This window comes from Struthio camelus, chromosome 11, assembly GCF_040807025.1.
Source record: "Struthio camelus isolate bStrCam1 chromosome 11, bStrCam1.hap1, whole genome shotgun sequence".
Classification (NCBI taxonomy): domain Eukaryota; kingdom Metazoa; phylum Chordata; class Aves; order Struthioniformes; family Struthionidae; genus Struthio; species Struthio camelus.
Window position 1 is genome coordinate 2,124,340 of NC_090952.1, and position 19,253 is coordinate 2,143,592.

General features: G+C 47.7%; 1 protein-coding gene across 4 annotated transcripts in view; it reads right to left on the reverse strand.

The window, feature by feature from the left end:
• The window catches only part of MID2 (midline 2), a 178,215-nt gene that overhangs the window by 63,442 nt on the left and 95,520 nt on the right, over nucleotides 1–19,253 (reverse strand). For 3 of the 4 annotated variants that reach the window (XM_068957044.1, XM_068957045.1, XM_009673064.2), the window contains exon 3: nucleotides 1,045–1,140. The exons of the other annotated variant lie outside the window; for it this stretch is intronic. In XM_068957044.1, coding sequence (XP_068813145.1) covers nucleotides 1,045–1,140 — 96 coding nt within the window. The remainder of the gene's footprint in view (nucleotides 1–1,044; nucleotides 1,141–19,253) is intronic. 4 annotated transcript variants of the gene reach the window in all.

The following is a 19,253-nucleotide window of genomic DNA, read 5'->3' on the forward strand; positions in this document are numbered from 1 at the left end:
GGACCTTAAGGAAAAACTGCACCTGATCCCAGAAGGCAGTTAGAAAACGGGCAACTCAGTTTCTACCCTCTCTAATAGCAGAGTGCTCCACCTTGCAGAGCGGGTGGCCTGTGATTGTATGCGCAGTGTCACCCATGCTTTAACAAAAAGCACACTCCTAAAGCTATGCTGGGTGCTGGATGTAGAGCAGTTAGCAGGTCTGGAGCCTTCACAGCCTTGGCAGACCTGTTTGCTAGAGGGAGCAGGACAGCTCAGAGCAAGGCCAGCCCTTGCTTGCCCTTTCACCTCTTTCCTGAGCTACCCCAGAAGCCAATATATCCGTTCCCAGCGGCTCCCAGTCACACTGCTTCCTTCCTTCTCCTTCAGATCCTATAGATCTCCAGGGATCAGCCCTGAATCCTCAGCCATTTGGGACTAAATGCTCTAAACCAGTTCAGCCTCGACAAACCCCCAGCACCAGGTGAACAGCCTTTCTGATAAGTCAGCAAGTTATAAGTGGAAAGTGCAGATGGACTGCCAGCGGAAAGCAGAGAACCTCACTGCAGCGCTACGGGTTTGTAGTTTGCTGTCCACCCCATGCTTGCAGCATCCTTCAGTGTCTCTCTCACAACATTGCTGCAGCAGACCTCGTGGGCTCGCATCCCACTCTTCGTCCCTTTGCACACCAGCCACCTCCCCACATGGGAGAGGTGGCTTTTGGGTGCAGTCCTCATTGCAGGGGTGGGGGGGTATCATTTTCTAGCCAACCTGCTGGTGTCAGTGATCTCCTCCTCCTCTCACTGTACACATATTTCTGCTTCTAGAGCAGCCTCCAAAGAAAGGATGTGGGAGCTCTCCCACGCATCTCTCCACAGCGATGTGGCATGGCTACTGTTACTCCCATTATGATTCCCTGGCCATCTTCTAACATCCTGTCTTGTAACATCTCCCTGACTGAGAGTGTTAGCTAGAAGGGATTAGACAATCCTGGAGACTCCTAGTACACCAACAGTTTCCCTGTCACACCCACCGCTCCTTTCCCCAGAAAGCAGTGCTCTCACCAACCTCCACTTGCTGGCAGATCTGTATCAGCTTGGCCATCTGATTTTCCAGTTCACTGTTACGTTTAACCAGGTTGGTGAGATTCGTCTCCAGGGTTTGCTGTGAGTACAGAAATGGGAGAGGAGAGAGAAAAAAAGGCATTAAAGACAAAAGTGCAAGATCAGCAAAGTCAGAGGTCTGTAACCAGTCAGTCATTAATAAATGAGACCATTTGTCACCAAACACACTACCTAAGGGAGCAAAAACTTTAATAACTTTGGGCAAAGGCACTTGGGCTTCTTGGCAGCTTCTTCTCATGCTGGCAGGTGCCAGTGTGGAGAGCTAAAGCTTTGGTGAGAAGAACAAGGCACCAGAATGTGCATTTCCCTAAAACTCGCGTTTTCCTATCGCTCTGCCCAATGCCAACCCAATGCGGGCAGTGAAATGCAACAGAATGGGGGAGCCATTGGGGCCTGGCTCTACAGTCTTGCCATGGAGATCACCAGCTGTGGGAGAAGAGAGCGGGTGTCTGCCCTCCCATCATGCTCTGCACTGATGGATGCTTTTCAGACACTTGAGGCTGGCAGCCCTACCTGCCTATTGCAGATGTCTTGTGCAGGAAGCCTAAGACAACCAGACCATATAAGCACCTGCGAGAGCTGCAGCCGCACATCCCCTGCCTTCCAACCTCACACGTGGACATCTCAGACTACTTGCTTCTGCTGAACCTTCTGACAATGTGGGAGAGACTAAACATGAGAGTTCCCAAGTTTCTAACAGAAAGAAGCAAACAAGTGTATTTTAGTCATCAGGTCGTTTTGGCTACTGTAAAGTAGCCAAACAAGACCCCTTCTAAGCCATTGGAAGGGAATTTCTCCCTCCTTGCAAATCATCTCTGCTGGAGCGACACACGCACAAACACGAAGAGATACATGACTGCCAGAGACAGAGTACAATGCTGAGGGACTCACGGCTGGCATCACTCTCCCTGTGCAGGGCGGGAGGCGACCAAAACCTCCTCCAAGCAGTGGAACAAAACACAGTCCTGCGCTCCTGACAAACTGCCAACCTGTGCCTAAAGTCAGCAGTGTTTGGCCATTCCCTCCCCACACATCCCACTTTTTATAACAGTATAAAAAGCTATTCTGCTCCAATTTCCAGTCAGGAAGTCTGTCTGATATGAATGAATAGCTTCTATTTTCCATCCTTTCTCTCCCCTCCTCATCCTCTGTTTGTAACTGAGATAAAAGGCTCCTGGGAGAAGGTTGTGGTCTCTGCCACATAAATACAAGCTGCCTTCATTTCCGTTCCCAGCTCCCCAGTCGCACTGCATTTTGCTCTTGTTAAGTGCACTGTATTACCACAGTCAGATTTCAACCAAAGCAGTTTGGGAATCCCCAGGGACTGCAGTTTCTTTTGGTGCTTACGCTGATGCATTTCCTTATCATTGCAGCCTCTCATTTCTGCAGGCTGCCAGCTCCAGCTCATGGAAACACAAGCAGAAGAAACACGTTCAGCGTGAGGCTCGTGGGACTGATCCTTGACCTAGCCTAGCGCACAGTTCTGCACAGAAGCCCTTTGCCGCCAAGGGAACTCAGGGAACTGGAAAGCTGCTGCTTGCTTCTCAATGTCAAAATGCATGCAGGAAAGAGGCACAAGCCTCTTCCACAAAACGCAGTGAGCCAGCAGGGCTGGGGTCAAGGCAGGTTCCCCTAATGGATGCAGAACAATAAACCAGCCCCACATTTAGCCAGAGAGGAGGACAAGGGGTTTCAGAAGTGCCATACTCACCTCAAGCTCTTTTGAAGCCACCTGGCACTCTGCCCTGCCTTGTCAGCACTTGCCACGTTGGCGAGAGGGCCAGGAAATATAGTGCAGTCCCCCGTGCCAAAAAAGCAAAACTGAGTAAATGGGGGAAGGTGTCACGAGAGGCACTGCACCCCATCCGGGGTGCTAGCAGCTCTTTTCTGCCTCACAGTGCTCCAGTGCTCATCTACCCCCCCCTGTACGAGGCACTGCACAAAGCATGGAGGAAAAGAAAAGATAACCGAGTGCACGCAGAGCAACCTGAACACCTTTACTGGCTGTAGAATTACCTTCTGTAATAGCAGTGTGGCCCACAGTTTACCCCTTGAGTTTCTCACTTTAACCTAGTGGCCTGAGGGGAAGGAGAGAGGCATCAAACATAACAGAGAGAGAAAAGACTAGTTCACAGTTAGCAGCACCTAGCAGGTTGTACGTGGAGGCTGGGACCCTTTGTGTTAAGCAGAGCAGCCTGCAACCAACTTTCTGGCGCTGCCTATTACGCTAAATGCTGGTTTGCTGCCACATTAGAGCCGGTGTGCTGGTTTATGTAATATTTATGGAGGAGAGTGCAATCTAACAGAGCTTGGAGCAGCTAAAAAACAGAGCATTTGAAAAGATTTCAATATCTGTGGACACACAGTGGACTGGCATTTTTTGATATTAATAATTCAAATGACATTGCATTTCCATTAAAATATATGATTCCACTAAGAGAAAATGTTTTATAACAAAGTGCTCACTACCTGTTGCATTGCTTGTCGTGAAAAAGATATCCCATTAATATTTTAAACTTCAGGGCTGAAAGAGCATCCCTGTGGTGTTTTATTCATACTTGGCTAGAAACTGCAGCCCAAGGCTTTCATCAAGACACCAATAGACCAATAAACAAGGCCTTTCTCTGCATGCACAGATAATTTGGGGGCTAGTTAGCCAACAGAACTTGAGTCATAGTCATAAAGCAGAGGCAAAGCATCAATTCCTGAAAACCACTGGCTCCTAAAATACTCAAACCTCGTTTGCAATCCTGCAAATTACTAGCCAATGGCTGGTAAAGCATAATACAGAAATAGGCTTGAAAAACGGCATGAAACCCCCAGTGCTTTCATTAAACCGAAAGTGCTTTGCACAACAATGCTGTATTGATAATGAAAAAGCCAGCTGTTAACAGTTCTTGCCACCGTGTTTTCTTATTGCTCAATATTATTAGATATAATTTGACTAAAGCATTGAACATTTAACTTGCTAATTATCTTCCTCATCCCCAACTTGGCTGCACTGAAGCTGCAGCTTTGAAATTGCAGTGGATCTGCTTTAATGTTCAAGGGCTGTTGATAGAGGGCAGAAAAGGGAGGGAGCGGGCATGAGCTCTGAGCAGGTACTCTTTGAAGCACAGAAGTCCAAAATATATTTGCGGGATCACAAGTTTTCCAGGGGACATCTTCACTCCTCCCTCATACACAAAAATGCATAAAGATTACTACTGAGCACTTCTCCATCCATGTAGTGCATGTTGATAAGCCACTAATGCCAAAAGCAGTGAGCAGTGTTTTACAGGCATTAATGATGTCTTAAACAGAAAGCACTTTAACACCTTTCTTGCTGATCCTTGTCTTTTCAGGGCTTCCTTTGAAAGGCATTATCTAACTGCGGCTACTAATACAAGTCCTTGTGCATCATGTGAAAATGGAGATGCAACTAGTTCCTTCTGTTCAATTTGCTGAAAAAAATACTAGCTGCTTTAATTATTCCAGGTGTTTATTTTGTATGTTTAAATAAATTATAGCAATTATAGTTGTTTTTTTTTAAATTGCATTTTAACATGCTCACGATTTCTCTTGGGAGATGTGGGAAGAGAAGTGAGGAAAAAAGAGATACCAAGGGAGCAACACCATGCCTTTGAACACAATTCATTTGAGACTAAACGTGAAGAAAGGGTCGGGTTGCCCAGGCAAGGAAAGCTGATCACATGGGTACTGCAGGGCTGGAGAAGAGTAGAGCGCATGGACCTTTCCTAACCTGAGTTGGCTGCATCTGTACAGTTCTCAGAAGTACTATTTGAGGGTCAAGCCCCTTCCTACGGCTTTACAAAGAAGCTCACTGGTTACATTGCTCCCCATGTCCTTGCATGTGATCAGATGCAGAATACATGCATTTGGCTCACGAGCGAAGGAGCTGAATAACACAACAGTGATGTGCTAGCATGGATGTTCATGCTAATTAGCTACGTACATGATGAACGAAACTTTTGGATTTTCCTTTTTCTCCAAATGTCAAAGAAGAAGCTGATTTAAATACAGGATTGTCTGCTTCTATTTGAAAGTTAATATCAAGGCTGTAGGGTCAAGACAACTTTAGGAACTGTAAATGTTAGGTTTCCTCCTGTTCTACTGTGCTGCATGAAACGTAGCTCTGCCTGCAATCCCGACAGGACTCTGTACTCCAGACACAGTTGGGAAACATGCTGAAGAGCTCAGTTGCAGCACAGCAGGCAGGGCTCTACCCCACAGACCAGTGTAGAAGATGGTCCATGGCAGGAAACGCAGCTGCCCTGGGAGTTTGGTCCCTCTTCATATCACTGTACTACCAGCTCAGCAGGGTGTCTGCTTTTGCCTTTGATGACTCATCAGTACCTCTCTGGAAGTTGAAGCCTGCGGGGAAGTGCAGTTTTAACCAGCTGGGCGACATGAAGGGACCATCCAGCTCCCTTTAAGTCCAATGCAGGCTGGCAGGGGAAAGGACCCGGTGGTCCTAGCTCAGCTGCTTGGTAGCATTGCACAAGTGTGATCTGTAGCCAGATCTCCCCATGACAGATGATTGCTGTGCCCAGCAACCCCACGACCCTGGCACAGCTCTGCTGCAACTGTGCCTGACCAGCTGCAGTGGAGTCAACACAGACAATAGAAGGACCAGCTCGCCCAGGCTCCCCAAGAGGCTCCTTCACATTGAGCTATGGGAGCCTCAGGTCACGCCTGTCAGCAGGAAAACCTGGAGTAAGTGCACACGCATGGGACAGGGGGATCTAGAGTGCCCATAGCTGGGAAAAGCCTTAGGCCCTTGCGTGCAAAGGCTATCGGTGGTAAGGGGGTTTTTACCACTGTTGGTCTGGGCTGAAGTTTATTTGTAACCAGCCTCACTGATGTTCTGATGGGGAAAGCAAGGGTTCACCCCAAATGAACCTGCAAGAAGGCATGGAAGGAAGTCATTTGGATTTGCTTTAATTGCAAGACTGGCTTTCCACATTTATCTTCGTGTAAAAGCAGCCAAAACTGGAGAGTCTTTACATTCAGTGATTTATTTAGGGCTTTTTTTGTTGCTCTTGTTCGTTTATAATTGTTTTCAATAAAGGGCGCATGTCTCTAGTGCTCCCCCTCGCTCCTTACCAAAAACACAAAATACATGTGTATGTATAAACGCACATGCACGCATAGACACCAAAGTCAAGCAAGATGCAAAACGCTTCCCCTGCACTCCCGCAAGTTGGTACCTGCACGACAGAGTGGACTCCTGCCTTCTCCTCTCCCCACCACAAGCATCTCAGCCTCGCCTGCCTCCACCTCCTCTAGGCACAATCCAGAGGATGAGAAGGTCGCAGATGTGCTGCATTCAGGCTGGTGGTGGATGAATATGACAATTCAGCAGCTTCACCAATGGGCTGCTGGTGGGGCATCCAGGGTGGCCAGGAATAAGAATAGTGCATTTCTCACTCAGCCAGAGGGTTTTGTGTCGGTCTCAGGAGGTATGGCCATGACCTCAGCTGCTCTCAGGCCAAAGAAGTGATTGGGAAAACCAAAACCAAGCACTGGGAAAGGTGAGCGATACCTGCTGGGAACACCCACCTCTCAAGGGCACAGCAGAGAAGGGAAATCTTTCTGCTTTATCTTCCTAATAACACAGGCCATGCTGTTGCACAGGGCCGGGGAATAGCAGTGTTGTCCTGGCTGTGTTCCCCAGTGTGGACTGACTCCAAGACTGTATGGCCTGTGGGGCAGAGGCCTTCAGCGTCCCTGCATGCACAGTGCCATGCACATCACTGGCACTAACAGGGTGAGGGATCCTGCTCCTTACGAAAAGCACAGCCGATGCAGAAGAGCAGGCAAAGCAGGGCCCGTTCACAAATGCTAAGGAAGCGTTGTCATGTCTCTCCTTAGGACAGGGAAGGATCTCCCTGAGGGTGTGGAGGAAAGACCTCTCTGCCCAATGTGGAGCGGCGTGAGGAAACCAGACGTCACCTCCGCCCTGCCCACGGTATCCAGAGTCTGCTGTAATCGCTCCTGCTCGAGTTTCTTCTGATTTTTAAAAACAAAATCAAAGCTCGTGAGGAGCAGGAGGTCATGATTATGTGAGGCCTGCTGGCTGCTCTGAGGCCTGGGAAACCCACGTTCATGCCCCTGCTCCAAGCAGCCAAAACGCCAGCCTGAACTAGCCTCTGCCCCAGGGCTTTAGGGAGGAGAGAGAGAGGCACCGACATGGCTTATTTCAGGAACACCACCATGGAGTCTTTTCTGAAACAGTGTCTCTCCTGATTTAGCTGCGGATGATTCACATGGTGGGTCAGCCTCCAACACGTCTGCCTCCCTCAGAACTGCATTTGGGAGACGGAGGGTGAAGAAATGATTCTGTGACATTTTCCCAGCTCCATGAACTACAACTGCCAAACCAAAAACTTGGGCTTTTGCACGTTATCAAGCTCACTACAATCAGGCTCTTCTTCATTGAAAAGCCAGGTCCAGAGCGCTTAAACTACTATGCCGCTGGTCACATCTCTGCTACTTGGAGTGCAGTGGAAGGACTAAGCGCTGGGCCTATGCACTATTTACTGACGGATGTGCACGTCGATGCTGTTAGCTACACACCTCTCTGATAGGATATTTATAATCAACACCCACCCCACAGAAAACTGACTTACAAAAACAATCAGTGGGAAAATAGGGTAAGCGAGTTATTTGCCTTTCTTTAACAAAAGAATTGCAATAGACAATAGAATGAGTTACAGAAAGACACAATTTAGCCTGCTGAGTAGCTCCTACGTAACTCACGTGTTGACACTAATGCGTTTTCAGTCACTTTGGAACAAAATACACTGAGTAAAAGCTGAAATAAAATACTAGCCTTCTTTGAATGATATCACCCTAACCAGCAGAGCTGACCTAGAAAATCAAGCAATTTGTTATTGGGAAGTTACGATAGTATTTTTAATTGTGCTAAAGAGAGTCTGGAAAAGGAGCCCTGAGCCAAGCAAAGAGAGTCTCTGATAATTATCCCATCATTTAGAGGGAGGCCTGGCCATGACAAGGTTGCGTGTTTATCATTCCATCTTTTATTGCTCTGCCTACTTAGCATGAGGTCACATACTAAGCTGTAATGTTGAGCAGAGCATTCATACATCCACTCTTTTCTCAGGTCACATCCCAGCCACTGACATTAATGAAATCATTGTGTCTCCAGCAGGGATTTGACACGTGAGTGTACAAAACTGACAGCTGTGCTTGGGCAATGCTGGGAGAAAAGGCATTGCATCCTTGTGGGGTTTTGTTCCTTGGCCGATCATCAGCTCTGTCTGAGCCTCAACACCCAGCACAGGCGAGCACTGTTAAATCCCCAATGCTGCCTGTAGGTCATCTCCAAGGAGGGGGACGGGGACAAGGCGAAGTATGAGAGTGAAAGGCTGAGATGCATCTGAGGATGCCTGACGGTGCACAGTGAGGAGAGCTTGCAGACCATCCCCCCACCTAAGGGGAAAAAATTTTGTGACAAGAACCCTCCTACATCCACTGGTAAACAATTAATTAGCTGCGTTTTCCCTGGGCCAGGGCTGCTAGTGAAGCAGTGACTGCAGCAGGAGCCGCTGTAGGCAGGACAGCGGGGAGCAGAGATGGCACTTGGCTGTGCTGCCCAACCCTTCAGGACGCAGGCAGAGACACTGGACACCCCTGCTGCCGCCTTTCATGCTAATGTGCCTCTCCCTCTGCCCAGCCAGAGCAATTACGAGCTGCTCTGAATCTATTTATCATCAGGTTCAAATCCTGACAGATCACTGGCTCCTTGTACATTTTCCTTTGTGCCAGCATTGGAAGCCACTCCAGAGAAAACCTCCCCCCTGTGATGAGAAGGGCTGCTGGTGGGGAGGTGTGAAGGACGTGCAAAGTGAGCCTGGACAGTGTGCCATGCCACAGAGGTTCCCACAACAAGTCCGGTCTGCATCTTGCTTGCCAGGAAACTTGAGTGGCACTAGGAGTCCTGCAGAGAGGGATGCATCCGGCTGTCACCATGGGGCTGAGTCAGTGCACTCGCCTGGCTTCCACAGCATTTGGTCCTCAAGCAAAGTCTTGTAGTCCCCATCCTGGAGTACCGGGACTCCTCACCCTATCCCCTTTGCCTTGCACACAGCTAAAGAAATGAGGTGATGTGGCATGGGTGTTTCCACAAGCTGCCAGAGGGGAGAAGAGGAGGAAGATGAAGGCAGCTCTGGACATACCACAAAACCCAAGTGCTCTGGATATTCTCCTTATTCAAACAGGACCACTGAGAAATGTGGAGGAGTGCAAACCCACCTAAGCACAGAGATATCTCAGCCTAGCAAGACCTGGGGCTGGATTCTGATCTCGATGCAAATACATCACTTCAGTGGCCTTAGTCCAAATTCACAATGAGCTAAAAGAGCCTGGGAGTCCAGACCCATAGCTTCCCTGGTGCTGGGCAGGGACACAGCTCTGGTGGCAGGGTGAAGAGGGAGGGGAGAGAGCTGGGGAGGAAGACTCAGAAATAAGTGCTTCTAGACATAGCATTTCAAAGCAAACTGCATTAGCATATACTACATCTAATGTCTGCTTGTAGATTTAAATTTAGGAGAGAAAAGGAAAGAATGAAAAACCCCAGTAAGCAGGGATAAATGGATGCAAAAAATCCAGCTCTGTTTGTTATGCCATTGCCTAATTAGCACATAGTGGATTTGAGTCTTATTAGCTCTTTTCTAGCATCTTCTTTTGGACTGAGTTAATCAGAGTTGCTTTAACTCATCCTGCTACATCCGATTATGGAAAGCAAACACCTCTTATGTCTCACTTCACTAAAGACAGCAAAACACTCTAGGTTTGTAACGCAATTCCTCTCTGCCCCAATTGGCCATGCTTTGCACAGAGATCCACATCCACCACCCGGTGGGACACCATCACAAGCACATCAGGTTCCCAGCAGCTCTAGCGTTTAATTAACTGCACAGTCCCCAAACTGGCCTAATGAGAGCAGATGGGCCTGTGTGGAAGTTTACTTAACCATCAAAATGGCAATTTATTATTTATTCCTCCTTCCTGCAGCAGCTCTGCAGACAGAAGGAGCTTGCTCACAATTTGCTCACGGCTGCTTTTCCTTTCCGGTCTGATTTCGTCCTTTGGCAACTCCACAGTGCCTCTGCTCTTCCTGACCCTTCTGCTGCTGCAAAGTCACAGGGGAGGAAATGACAACCCAAGAAGTTTGTGCAGATATGAGGTCGTTTTGCTCTGGGCTGCTTTCCTTGCTGGATTTGCCAGCATCCTGGCCAAGTGTCTGCCATTTATGACCAAAACTTCAGTGGTGCATTGCACCAGTTGCACTGAAGTCCATGCTGCAGGAGAGGAAGGAAGCACTTGGCTCTCAGAGGCAGGCAGATGTATCATCCACAGGCTTTATCGGCATCTTTATCAAAATCTAACAAGTGCTGCTTTGGCCACTGGCTAGTAATGGCCTGCTGCTCACTTCCCAGTCCTGCTGGCTCAGTAAAGCCTCCTTCAGCCACAAAGGATGCGAGTCTGCCTCTGAGGGATGGGGAACGGCCATTCACATGCTTGCTGGAGAAACCTCCCTGTGGGAAATCAAATGTCCTGATTGTCTCTGAAACAGCCCAAGCTGTCAGTAAAATACAACTAGTCTGGGTCTGAGGCGACTCGCCACATGCTGTGACAGCTGCTGTGCAAGTCATGCCAAGGGGAAGTGCCTGGGGCCATGAGAGGTGCATGAGGGGTCTGTATTGGCAGGGAGCTCATGCCCGTGTCTGAAGACCTCGTTTCCTCCAGAAGGACTTCCAGCACTTCTCTTGTTCTTTTGCTATTCTCCCTTTTAATGAGAAATGCACTTCCTCCAACGGGAAGCATTCAAGCTTTCTCAAACCTATCACCTAAGGGGACAATAACCTCCACATAATTGCTGTGGTTTTTACTACTCTGGACATAAGGGCTTCAGGTAATTTTCTCAGCAGCTCCTCAAGGGCCTGGCTACACATCAAGGCAGAATTTTTCATTAGCGTCAGAATTCACTTACTTTGTTGGTAGAAAGGGAAGCGCACTTTGCCTGGCACATGCACACAGGCACACAGTTACGTGCCTGACAGAGCTTAACAATGCCAACATCAAAAGGCTGGCCAATTCAGAGACCTGCAAAACCCAGCCCGCAGTCTGCAGGGAGCAATTGCACCATCAGGGAGAGGGGAGAGAAGGGTCTTTAGCATGGAGGAAGGAGCTGAGCAGAGCAATCCTGTGCTCCTAGGCAGGGAGAAGAGTCTTCTGCATGCAGACTTATCCAAAAAGAGTAACATTTGTGACACATCACCTTACCTATACCTAATAGGTAAGAACAACGGAAAAAAACTGCCATAGCAGCTGCCCAGATCGGCCTGCAGTTGTGTTCAACAATAAACCCAATCACAGGATTGGTTCTGTGGTGGCTTGGAGTGCAGCACATGCCACCAAAAATGCAATGTTGTCTATCAGCTGTCCAGATGGTACTGTCTGATTGATTTCATAGACATCCATACAAGCCTCGCCTCCTAACTGAGAATCCACAGTCTTCTTGGCCTTATTACCACACTTAAAGGAAGGACTGCTCAGCCAAGTAGTCACCATGAGGTTCGGGTAGGAGTTCTGTTGAAATTCAGAGAACCCCTACTGCAAGGCAAAGCAACCCTCTATGGAGGAGTGTGCATGGCTGCAAGGAGCCCTTAGCTTGCAGGAGACAAGCAGTCTCTAAAAGACTACACACTAGTTTGTCCTTTATAAGAGCTGGTATCTCTTTGCAGTGGGTGCAAGGCTGCAGAAACCTGATTCCAGTGATCCCACGGTGCTGCTGCTGTAGTAGGCTCATCCCCTGCTTTGTAGTGTGGAAGCAGGCACTGGGAAAAAGAGTCAAGGGTAGACCTTGCAATAGCTCAAGGTGCCCCGGCCACCTGCTCCATCTTCTTCACTGCAAGGTTTCTACACCTTTGCAGATGTGGATGTCTGCAATTCAGCCCAGTCAGATGCCTATGATGTCCTCCAACCTCCTAATTTTTCCCCTCACTTGCCTCTCTTGCATACATCCATACATGCCTGCTAATACCACACAGTGGTATCAGCTCACTCCCCACAGAGTGTTTGATTAACTCTGGACATTAAGTCACAATCCTGTGTCCCTGTAAACCAGCACAAGGAGCTTCCAGGACATCTCAGACAACAAGAGAGCACAGTAAACCCACTCTGGACAGGACACATCTTTGTATATGTTCCAGCTGCACTACAGGATAGAAGCAAAATTTCTGAACAACTTTGAGCAACTTCCTCTAGCAATTTACTCATTCTTCTCTGCTGGTCCAACATGCCTGCCTTGCCCTCGCTGCACCGCCTGGAGGCCAAGAGACACTCTGCTTCATACAGTCCTAGTCTTTGCCTCGCAGGATGGCTCATTGATAGGAGCCATCGATCGGACATTAAATGAAGGGTTCATTATCGTATGCACAGTCTCCTGAATTACAGAGTGACTATGAAGCATGAATAGCAAATCGCTTCATGAGGGTGAATCATCTGGTGCCGAAGAGCAAATGAGTTAATAATGAAGACATGAAGTCAGTAGCCGCTCATCTCCTTGAATGTGCAAAGAACAAGGTGTGGGCTACAGGAAACCAAGACAAGTGGCCAGGCCTTCTCTGCCTGTTTTGCCAAGTTGTTCACTCCTCACATCCTTCTGCCCTATTATGAGCCAGTGGCTACTTAGGACATAGCAGTTGTTAGGGGCTCCTTAATACGAGAGTGGATAAGGCTCATTTGCAGCAGCAAAGACATAGTAATGAGAAGAGGCTTTTTTATCCTTCTCAGGAAATTCCATTCCTCCTGCTGCTTCACATGAGCTCTGTTTTTTGGCAGGTTTGGAGGTGGGAAGGGAGAGGTAGCAAGAGGGAGGGAGTGGAAACTGTAGAGGCATTGCTCGCAAGGCGAATTATAGTAATCATGTTCGATTTACACAGATGTGGTTCATGACCACTGAGGCAGTTGGAAAATCTTGCAATCAAAATGAATAGGCCCTTAAAATTAAGGACATGTCATATTTTTGCTCACCCTGGTTCATAACGCTGTCAGCTTTGCATGAGGAGATTCATTTGCACTTCTGAAGTATTCACAGTCGCAAGACAGATTTACACCCTGCAGGGTAAGAGCTGGAGAAAGCCATGTACTGCAGCCTCTGTCCTGCAAATCTGTTATGAAATCTTGTCTCTTTCAAGGTTTATAAGAATACCCAGCATTTTTTCCATGATGGTTTCTGGAAACAAAGCCCTATTCTGAAAGCACATTTCATTCTTCTGGCAAACTGCAGTTGTGCTTGGGAAGGTCCAACCAAGCTTTTCGCCGCAGAGGCAGTGCTGTAGCTTTTCTTCAGGCAGCCAAACTGCAGGGTTGCAGAGCAGGTGCCAACTTTCACTTGTGCCTGCAGAAAACCTACAGCTTCTCTCCCGAGCATTGTCCCCTGACCAGCTACTACCTTCCTGCAGTGCTTTGATCAGGTGAGGCCTTGCTAGGAGGAGAGTTTTTTATAGCCAGGCTTGACATGCATAATCCATCCCTAAAATTAACACCACGAGGAAAGCCAAATTCAGCCAAGGCTGAATTCAGCCAAAGGGAGCCCCATGATGAGATACAGGCAAAGGGTGCAAAAAGGTAGGTGAAAGACAAGGGTGTTTAGCATATATAGATTTTTGCTTTTTCTTTGATATCATTCCCATATTTTCCTAAACTAGAGCCCAGAAAAGCATTACTGCACAGTGTTAATTCTACTGATCTGAAGATTGGCCTTTCGATTTCCTTTTGCCAAAAATTGTCTGGAACAGATATAAAAGCGATAGGCACCTTTGGTTTTTTAAAGGAATGTTAACAACAGCCAGCATTTGCCCTCCTTATGCATTTGAGCGCCCTGGTTTCACACTGCTCGTGCCAGGGGGTGTGTACACAAGGTGAAAGACTGAAGAATCAGAGGAACATTTTCCTTGCCTGTTTTTAAATCAACCCTGCAGTTTGGCTATGTTATATCACCCTTGTTTTCCAAGCAAGCAAGGTGACTCCAAGGGTTATAGATTCTTAGGCTGGGTAAAGCAAAAAGCACAGTCCTGGCTCCTCTGTCTTCCAAGAACTGCTTCCGCTTGGGATCTGGTCCTGAGACACCATAATGAGGTGCAGAGGAGAAATGTTTGGGATTGTGGCCAGACAGCCAAACATATCCAGAGTTCTGCGAGTGAGCTTCCCTCATTTTGGTCCTTTTGCCTCTCCTCGCTCTCTCCATTCTCTGGGCTGCTCCCCAGCACGCCTGGTGGCCCCTTGCATCTATGATGCACCTACTATACTTCTTTCAACATTCTGTCCCCAGCCTACCTTCCCTACCAAACTCAGTAGCACTGATTCACACAAGACCCTGAGGCACCTCCATTGGCAGGACCACAACTACCTTTCACATCTCTGGGGACTGGAAGCTCCCAGAAAAGGGATCTTAAGGATGAAAACAATCCAGGATATGCATGACCAAGAGGCTCCCACGGTCCAGCCTAGAAAGCATCTCCTGAACACCTTTCCTCCAAACTGCAGTGGCATTGCCAGGGCCTCATCTTTTCCCTCTGCCAATGGCAGTGTTGCTATGACCACCAAAGCAAAGGCTTGCACAGAAGAAACTACAATAGGAAAATGTCTATTTAAGCTTCCTTTTAATGTGACTTAGCAGCTGGGAACCAACTCTGCCCCGTTGGCCAGCCAGCTTTCCACAAAACATCAGAAATGCCTGTGGGTCAGCGTTACTGTTTCCTGTCCTATTTCCCACCCCCTCCCTTCCTTCCCCCTTGCCCCCACCAAGGTTACTATCCTAAGCTGCATCTGCCAAGAGGGACGGCACCTCCCTCAAATGACTGTGGTTTCGAACTACGTAACCGCACCTATACATTTTCAGAAAGCTCACTGCACCTCTACAGCCCCGTCCTCTAGACATGGCTAAAAGCCAGACCTCTGCGTTGTCTTATTGCTGTCAAGTCAGGAATTGCATCTAAACATCACTCCATCCCCATTGCACACTACGGCGTATCACAGAGAGAACTGAAGCACATTTGCAGTTATGGTAGAAATTTCAACTTCTAGACATACATACACACACACACACACACACATACACACACACACACAGACACACAGACACAGACACACAGCTTTTGTCTTCTGCTGAACTGTCTTAATGCACACCTACATTCTTAACCGAAGAAAGAAGACAAAAAATGGCCACAAGTAAAACTAACTGCTTGCCACTGAGAAGGGCTCCCAAGACCCAGGGTACATGCTCACCTCCTCCCAGAAACTCATTCCTTAGCCCTACGTTCCTAAGAAAGCAACAAAATGTTTTTGCTCCTACACAAGGACAATCTGAGGAATGGGGTGTGGGAAAGCTCACTAATTCATTTATAAACCAAAGCTGTCTGCACAGTTCCAAGGTGGTGGTGGTGGGGAAATCACATGGAACAGTTTAATGTTGTCATTTCTCCAAAACCGCTGATTAGTTGCAGACTTGGTCTAGAGCATCTTTTGGCAAGTCCCACTGTCCGGCTGCTTAGTGTGCATCTCTAGGACTTGTATTTCCCCTTTGCTCTTTCTATCCCTATGGTACTTATAGAAACAGGGACTTCGCTTCCGAAATACGTCTTCAGGCAAAGATGTACTGTAAGAGCCCTAACAAACACCTGCAAGTCCTTGGCTGTCCTGACAACTACAGTGAGTTGTCCTCATTACTACAGAGAGAAGAGGAATGGCTGTGTTCAACCAGTCATGATGGATAAGCTTTTGCTGCTGGAGCTCATCCACACAAGCACATAGCCTAAGGAATGAAATGTTCCCTGATGAGGAACCTTGACCCATTTTCCTAGGTAAAATGAGACAAAGGCCAAAAACAAGCCAGCTGATACCCATCCTTGTTACTTCTCATAAGTCATTGCAAGACTCCAGGGATCAAATGATATGAAAGCTGCAGTGGTAAGTGCTGCCCACTGTGCACAAGATGGGGTGGAGGAAAGCCACTGAAGCACGCTTCCTGGAAGCCGCACTCCTCTGGTGCGGTGGAAAGCGTGTACCTCCTGTGTTCTCTTCCATTTCGTCCTGTGAACTGGAGGTCAAAACCAGGAACTGCCCAAAGAAGAGCTCAGTTTTCACACTTTCATCAAATAAACAAACTCCAAACACAGGCTATTTCCTTTCACACCAGTGAAAAGTGAATGTCGTTCTCCACAGAGGAAGCACATCAGCCTTTTGAGTGGTTTCTTTTCTGGATCTTTCATTAACGACCCTCCAACTGAGACGTCTTGGGGCAGATCTTATTATGACAGCTGGTTCCAGGCTAAGGTGGAGCAAGGACGGCTGACAAGTCACCTACAAGAACCTATGTGCCTGCTGCTGTGTTTCTGCTAGGTCAACATGGTAGCAATATGTCATCTCTCCTCTTTATCTGGTTGCCCAAGGCTGGCCCCATGGGTGGGATAATTACTGCCTGTTAGTCAGAATGAAAACGGGTCTTGTGCATCTCCCCAAGCCAATGAAGGAGGAAGCCAGTGCTCCAAGTGCCACGTTGGTGTTAATTAAGAAGATGGCTTCACAAATGAGCTGTGGAATGACAGTATTACAAGCTGCTGTGTGGTACCTACCCCTGCCTACACTTCTGTTCAACAGTAAGCACAAGAGACATGATCAGACAGAGTTGCACACTTTATTGGTAGCTTGTACAACCCTCTGCTGTGCGGTGCTTGATGGCATGGGTAGGAGAGGATGCACAACTGCACTTATCCGTTCAAATTTAGTTGTTTGCATCCGTGCATCTGTCAACAGAAAGAGACAGATGCTGAAAAAAAGTGATTCACCTCTGAGGTTTTTAGCTAAGATAGAGCAGAGGAACCACCCCAGATGCACTTGCTCCCCTTGCCTGATGTAAAGGCAACCTGATAACTAGTTCTGACGGGGATCTTGTTCCTAGTCACCCAAGCTCAGAGGTGTGACTGACCTCAACTTAGTAAGTCAGGGAAAAATGAAGAAATCAGAAAAAACAGATTTACTAGAGATCGAAAAGCTTGGATTTCCAGGTCAATTGAGAGAAGCAACCAAGGACCAAGTTGGGCATGGAGCTTGGGACATCACCAAACCACCCTCCATCAAATGTCACTCAGAGAATAGCCTCACTGCTGTCATAGCCCAGGCAGCACTCTGCAGCCTTGCTTTGCATGACGTAGGTTATGCTTCTAAGAGCATCCTGGCAGCACTGATGTGGAGTTTGATGCCACAAAAATCCACCCATATAGCGAGATAAATGCTGAGGTCTTTGGCCCCAGTGCTGCTAGACTGGTCTCAGCAACCACAGCAGCCTGTTCGATTGGTGTTAAGGAGCAGCATGCTCACAGCAGCGACTGCCACACATCTCTACAGCTTTCTTCCCCAAAGAGGGTAAACATGACCACAGAGATGAGCCTGGTGGAAACAGCCTGCCTGAGAGGGCTTTATCCTTGTCCCCAGCAAGGTCTGAGAGGACAGGAAACATTCAGATTTGGACTGCAGTGTTGACCAGAGGGCTGCTTCCATCTGAAAACCATCCAGCTATAAAAAGGATCTAAGGAGTCGCTTAACAAATGCTTACCCAACAATCCCACAGAAGTGCACAAGGCTTATTTAGGTCCTTCAGTATTTACACCCTTTAATCTTTTCAAAGCAATTCTTCTATTATTGGATATTATCATGGCTTTCTGTATCATCACAGCACTGTTGAAAATTGTTTAAATATTTTATTAAATTCATCCTGACTGTGACAAGCCAGCTCTTATTCCTGAAGCCATCTAACTGTTATCTGGTTGTTTGAGCTGTCCTATTTAAATACTCTGAGACTTTATTCCACAGTTCAGGCTGTGTGCTTTTCAACCTAAAAGAATGTGATTTTCAGACATCTTATTAAATTTGTTTCATTTGATGTAGAAATTCCCTAGCTGTGGCAAGTCCTGAGCTTGTTTGTGCATTTTTCATTATTTTTACTTATCCCTTTAAAAAGACAGAAAGGAAATGAAAGATTTCCACCATTCCACGCACTGCCTTTTCCCAGGAGTTTCCTCTATTGCATAATTTCCACAGGCTTACTTCAAAAACTGTAATAGCAGGTCTAGAGAGGCAATTTGCAGACGCCCTGTGGTCAGGACCACCAGCAGCTGAAGGTCCCAAGGCATGGTAGGGTTTCTAGGGGATGAGGCTTCTCATCATCCCAGTCTCTGACCCCACACGCTTATCCCTGGTGGGGACAGACTATGGTGTGCTAAAGGAGACTGATCCCACAGCAGGGCTGCAGCCTCAGCAGTCCCCTCACAGCCCTCCCTAGCCATGATCCTCCCATGCCAGCTCCAGAAATCCCCATGGCTTATGTCAAGACAGCTCTGGAAATGGCTCTGCTGTCCCCACAGGACCTGAGCACTGCATGCATTCCTGCTTCACATAGAAATCACATCTGGAGTACTGTGTGCAATTCTGGGCTCCCCAGTACAAGAGAGACATGGCACTCCTGGAGAGAGTCCAGCGGAGGGCTACCAAGAGGATGAGGGGACTGGAGCATCTCTCCTCTGAAGAAAGGCTACGAGTGCTGGGCCTGTTCAGCCTGGAGAAGAGAAGACTCGGAGGCGATCTCCTCAATGCGTACAAGTATCCGAAGGGGGGGTGTCGAGAGGACGAGGCCAGTCTCTTCTCACTGGTGCCCAGCAACAGGACAAGAGGCAACGGGCACAAACTGAACCACAGGAAGTTCCGTCTAAACATGAGGAAAAACTTCTTGACTGTGAGGGTAACTGAGCCCTGGAACAGGTTGCCCAGAGAGGATGTAGAGTCTCCTTCGCTGGAGATATTCAAAACTGGCTGGGATGCGATCCTGTGCAATGCACTCTAGATGACCCTGCTTGAGCAGGGGGGTTGGACTGGATGATCTCCAGAGACCCCTTTCAACCTTGGCCATTCTGTGATTCTGTGATTCTGTGAAATCACATCTGTCAGAAAAATAAGTAATTAATAATCATTCTGTTTCATTCTATCACAGTTAAGAATAAAACAAAGATGAGGAAAGTGAAAAAAAAAAAAACAAATAAGGTGCTGAAGGTAATCCACCTGCTCTTT